The 5,785-nt window shown below is 40.8% G+C and overlaps 1 protein-coding gene across 1 annotated transcript; it reads left to right on the forward strand.

Moving 5' to 3' along the window:
• The first annotated feature begins 372 nt into the window (after window positions 1–372).
• Window positions 373–2,569, forward strand: LOC111271300 (uncharacterized). Its single transcript, XM_022852020.2, has 3 exons — window positions 373–733; window positions 1,524–1,652; window positions 2,332–2,569. Exons 1-3 carry the CDS (start codon window positions 599–601, stop codon window positions 2,437–2,439), a joined length of 372 nt encoding a protein of 123 aa, XP_022707755.1. The 5' UTR covers window positions 373–598; the 3' UTR covers window positions 2,440–2,569.
• Window positions 2,570–5,785: the final 3,216 nt, after the last annotated feature.

Below are 5,785 nucleotides of genomic sequence, written 5' to 3' on the forward strand. Positions count from 1 at the left end.
GAAGTTTTTTAATTCAATTGATTGACCGACGAGTACGATGTGATTGGCTTGACTTGTCGCGACCTGCTTGTACACCTCTATGTTAGTAATATAGCTTCATCTCACATTGACGGCGGGTTTATCATGTTAGCTTTTCGCCTAAAGTTGCTTTCTGATTGGCAGTGCTGTTATATGGTCCACTGACATCAGAGTTGTATGTTTTGTCGAAACGCGTAACCACCTATTGACGGCACGACGAGCTAATCTGTAAACATTCAATATATCGCGGTTAGCCAACTTGTCCGACGATGGACTCAGTGACAACGTTAAATGATCTGCAGGGAGGAACCGCGGAAAGGGAAACCAAGCCATGTATAAAAAGGCGTAAAAACACATGGTCCTCAACTTTCGTGACTAGACCTATTTGGTTTGAATAACAAATAGCAAAATCAGTTTCTGTCTTTGCCACGCGCAATTTCGAAACTGTCAACTAAGAAATGTCATTTAGTTGCTCGATTAGAACCTGAGCAGAAGACTGTGAACTCATAGATTAGTTCAAACTTTATCCATCGGGAAATCCGTGCTAATTTCAGTAACTCGTAAAAGCGGTCGCTTAAATATGAACGTGAAGTGTTCAGTGAATCTTCTATGCTTTGTTGCAGTGATCACTGTGTCTCTTACAGCAACTATCGTCTCTGCCGAAGATGACCAAATGAAAAAGCTGGAGGAGCAGGCCCAGAAATGCGCCGTAGAGGTGCGTAAATAGGGATCCGACCGATTGAGAAACGTGTCTGAAACTGGTATTGCGTGGAGTAGCGTCGGCGGTAGGCTCAAGTCTTTTTCTCAGATTTCGACACGCCAGTCGTAGATGATCAACTCAGACTGCATAGAAATCAGACGACAAATGACAGGTTACGGGATGAACAGCAATATGGCTGTTAAGCTGGCATAGTTCTTTTTTGGTATAATAGATTATGCATTATTTAAGAGAAAGTAAAAGTTGTCAAGTTAAAAGACGAAACATTCACGCAATAAACGTCAAAGGCCACTCAACGCCTGCCTTCTCAATGCCGAGTAAATCATCTGCTCTTCTGAAATTCAAATCATTTGGGAGCTGGCACGCAATGCTGTCCGCAAAATCATTACTGCTTCATAACCTCATCTTTTAAAATCTAAGGTAGTAGACCGTAAATTTTATCTTCCCGAAGCGGTCTTTAGTTACAAATCATAGAATTTTCCGTTCTAATTTCCGTCGGCTGTCTTCATGGCACTGATTAGAATCCTTCACCCTTCGAAATGGGGAAACGTAGCATAGGGTATCGGACGCACCGTATGTTTCCAGCGTAACTTCATGCTTACAATAAATAAATTCTATTTTTGAATACCGCTAAGCTGTTAACATCATGACTTCATTAATTGATAATTTCTCAGGCGGATTTTACAGATCAAGAGAGGAGTTTCAGGCGAAGATCGTTCTTTCGAACATTTGACCAAGGTATAGGAACAAACTGCTGACATCATTTCTAAAACTACAATATTTTCAGGTTAAATTATCTAATGAGGAAAGGAAAGCGATAAAAGATATCGAAAATCAAAATAGGGCCAGCGAAGCAGAGCTAGCTGAGTTAAAGGAAGCAACACCTGAAAAACAAAGAGAATTGATAGAGAAAAAGGTAAAGTTAACGCATGTAGCATCTTGCTAATACGGTCGTTATGTCAACTTGGCAATCTAGAATATCTTCAGTAATGACGCTTGCACGGAAAATCACAGTTGCTTAGTTTATCATTGTGCGGATAAGGCTTTAGAAATATTATTAATAGATTGATTAATTTTTTCTTACCTAGTATTATCGGTCATCAGGCTGAAAAGGACACTGTGGTAGTCCCTAGAGTGGATTGCCTTTATCTAACGAGCGGTAGGAAACAAAATGCATTCACATTGGCCACAGGCATATCGCTTACTTATAGGTCACGCCAGTCGTCCGAACAGACGTCTAATGGCGATACCGGACGTAAAACTCAAAATACGGAGAGCTAATATGAAAATGCTGAGGCTCTATTGGTCGTTGAGGGTCTAACGATTCAGAATGGTTTGACCAATAGCAGATGCCCCGTAACGTCGTCGGACGCAACGGGTCGGAAGATGAGCTGAAACAGTTCAATAAGCTTAATTGTTGATATCTATACAGAACGTGATTAAAGAAACAGAAAAAATTAGTTGGGAATAGAATAATGGTACAGTGACGATGAAAATGGAACTATAGACTTTTTTTTTCTGTTGTGTTGCGTTCTGCTTGCTTCGTTCCGCTGTTTTCCTTTCTTTTTTCTACTTTATATTTTAAACATTTTCAGGCAAAGAAGGTTGAGATCGAGATGAAGGCAGCGCTGGGAGAGGAGAAATACGCTGAGTTCGAAAAGTGCATACTGTCCGCTATAAACCTACTGGCTAAGAGTAGGTAAACTGCTAGCAGTTTCCAGAGTCCGAGTCATTCGTGTATGTCTATTCGGGATTGCAGATCTTTCTAATAATACAGAGCTTGAGCCTTACCAGGCTCGAATTAAAATACAATCGAGTTTTGAAAAGCAAAAATCGTGATTTTTTTAAACTCCTGAGCATTTTTTTTTGCCTATTCTGAAACACCTTCTACAAAATAATTGCACCTTTTTAGAAGGATTCTTCTGCCGTATTGTTATTTATTCCTTGAGCTTATAAAGCTTCAAAACAACAGTTGGCACAGCTTAATCTTCAGAGGAACCGTAGCGATCCATCACCAACACAATGCTAGTCTTGTTAAAACACATAGTACTATCATTGGTGGTAAGTACAAGGCACATCACATAGGATAGGGGTTAGTTTCGTTAGGAAACAGCTTCTGGAATCACTTTGCCACCCTGCCTATTTTTGATAGTATTTCCGGAAAATTCAGTATACGGCGAAAGCACGAGTAACGCCTTCAAATCGTAGAGGAATCTATATATGTATTATTTCTGCTGAGGTGCATAGAAATCAAATCACTCATTTTAAATTAGAACTTATAATTTTTTTATAAGACTTACTACAAGAGCTTCGTGCTCAGTTGTTTATTGAGAAGCAACTGCCTATACTCCGGTTGAAACTGGCCGCCAGTTCTGTTGAATTATATTTATCCTATCAAATCCAGAAGAATTATCACTCATTTTTAAACACATACAGTGGCGATAGACGCTCATGAGGAGAGCCAATAATTATCGTATTTTAGTGTAGTTTTACCTTACAGTGGTGTTCCAAAATTCCTCGCGCGCCAGTAAAAAGGAAGCATTCGATAGCTACCGAGCCTATGTGTACCCATTGCTGGTCACCTTGGAGTGCTATGTCCCGCTGCAAGGCCAACTGATTGTAAAACAGACTGTTGGTAATCCGTGTCGATTTGGAAATATATTTGGGTTTGTGAAAAACTGCCCGGGCCTTTTCGAGACTTTTACATTGACTATACTTCATTCGTATCTCTCCATTGTTCTGGTTACAATAACAAGCTCTTGAAATTCACGAGTGCAAAAAATTTCTCAGATATCCCCTTTTACTAAGTAAGATGTGCTAACAGTGACGGTGGAAGTGGTTCAGTCGATTTGGAACAATTTCCGTCGTAGAGGAGATGTCGATAGCGCATTTGAAGATCGACATAAACCATAGCCGAGGGTTCGCCATAAACTTTGTCAAAATTAAAACTGTAGAAGACGTCTCGCTGGCATGAATATTCAAGTGCCTGCAATTTCAGTTGAGCCTTATGGTTTAAATACATTTCAATAAAGCCAATCGATGTAATGTTAGAAGAACGCATCGACGTTATCAAGCATGTCAAAAAATATATATATCATTAATACATTTTATGAATCTCCGCCCAAAAAAGGGATCACTGCGGCCTGGAAATTGGACCATGAAGCTTTGCTTTGTCGAAAAAGGTGTTTTTGTAATCTAAGCTTTTGAATACCATACGGTTTAATAGTATGCCCCATTCTAATCGGTGTAACGTGGCATCCCTATGCCATTAGCAGGATTCTTGTAAACAACGTTAATACAAGGAATTAGCACAATTATTACTATTAGAGATCTTGGAAGTTGACGATCGTGTGCTGAAGAATGAATCATCCTAATGATTATATCTTGAAAGTTTCACATTCGATTTTTAGAATATACTGGCTTAATTTTCAAGTAAAATTCTTTGCCTTCAAACTGGAGATTGAGGCAAATTGTGGGAAAATAAGTCTTATGACGGGTAAGTACTTAATGTATCATAACAGTGTACAAGTGTATGGTTTAAGCTCACACTGTAGTGATCCAGTAGTATCTCCTAGTCAAAACCATTCTGCTTCGCGATCCAATCTGTCGATAGGTCTTGGATATATGGACACATTTGGTAGCAGAGAGAAAGTATTAAGGTTCCCACAGCAAAGGACCATAGGCTGTAAAGGTTACGCAGTAGATGATTGCTGAAAAGGCAACAAATGAACGATTCGTACGGAGCCGAAAAAGCTCCAAATAAGCGCAGCTACTCAGGCTAGGCCACGACTACTTTGGAGAAGGAAATGACAGTAGGACCACCCAAAATCTTATATCAAGACGAAAGCCTTGAGGAGTAATAGAAGCGCTGAGGCACTACAGGCTAACGACCTTAAAGATCCAATCTTAAGCACTGAAGGCGATCAGGGAGGTGCCTTAAACAAAACGAAGGCCTTCTTCAAAAACAAAGAGAACTGGAGGAAGAGAGACAGAAGCGATCGTATGACATTAGCATGGACGTCATAGACAATGGTAAACTAAATAAGTAAATGAAGAAAGAGCAACTTAAGAATTCCAGATTGCAGTATTAGCAAGACAAATCGAAAAAGCTTTTCTGAAGGTGCAAATCATGGATGGCTGAGTAAATCTATTTTCAAGGAAATGGCCTAAGGCCGTTTTTAAGTGCCCAAACGAATTGAAGGTAGTATTAAATTCTCAACACACAAAGCTCCGATTAGAGGGTCCTTTCATAGGTAACGATGCCAAAGCTTCATCATCCTCCCCAAGAATAATGGAAATCCTTCTTCTCAAAAAGAACGCAATCTGGAAACTCTAGCCGTAGGTTAAAGGGTGAGTTTTTCTGCCCGCATGCCATAGTCACCAGAAGGTCAACCCCTTTGTCAGGGAGCGTATTGACAAAAGCCGCCGTTGCCACAGGTGCGACCGGATAGGGCATAACACAAATAACTGCCATCTGGGCTTTGTCAAAAGCTACGCAGCCTACTTCATGATATGTATGGCTTTTAGAAAGGCAGTCCTCGATCGCAAATAATCTGCCTGGGGGGAAACCGCCAAAGAGAACGTTCAAGCACAGAGAAAGCGGCGACGCTAGGAGAGGAGATGGTTTTCGGCTGGCGACGAAAGATATATCACGCAAGATGCCATTCGTGAGACCTTTAGAAGCTGGTGCAACTTCCATCTCGCCAAATGGGACAGCTTATATTAATCCGAGTCGCTTGCAATCGTGGTCGTGTTGGAGGAACCTACGGGCAAAAGGGTGTGAGGATTACCTTTGTTAAGGAACCGAACGTAGCGTGTATCATCGGCAAAACCGATTAGGTTGCAAATGACCGCTAGAGCGTCTATCTACAGCGAAGGTATAACGGATCTTGTTTCTGAATGGCGAGTACTTAAGAATGACAGAAACTGCAGCGATTATTATCGTACAAAGTACGTACCCCTCGGCCCCAAGTCAAACTTCGGGGCAAGGAGGACATAAGAAAAGCTTTACAGGAAATTTTCACGCAGAATAGCCTGCCAGAATATGCG

This window comes from Varroa jacobsoni, unplaced genomic scaffold (genome assembly GCF_002532875.2).
Source record: "Varroa jacobsoni isolate VJ856 unplaced genomic scaffold, vjacob_1.0 contig00520, whole genome shotgun sequence".
In the NCBI taxonomy this organism is placed as follows: Eukaryota; Metazoa; Arthropoda; class Arachnida; order Mesostigmata; family Varroidae; genus Varroa; species Varroa jacobsoni.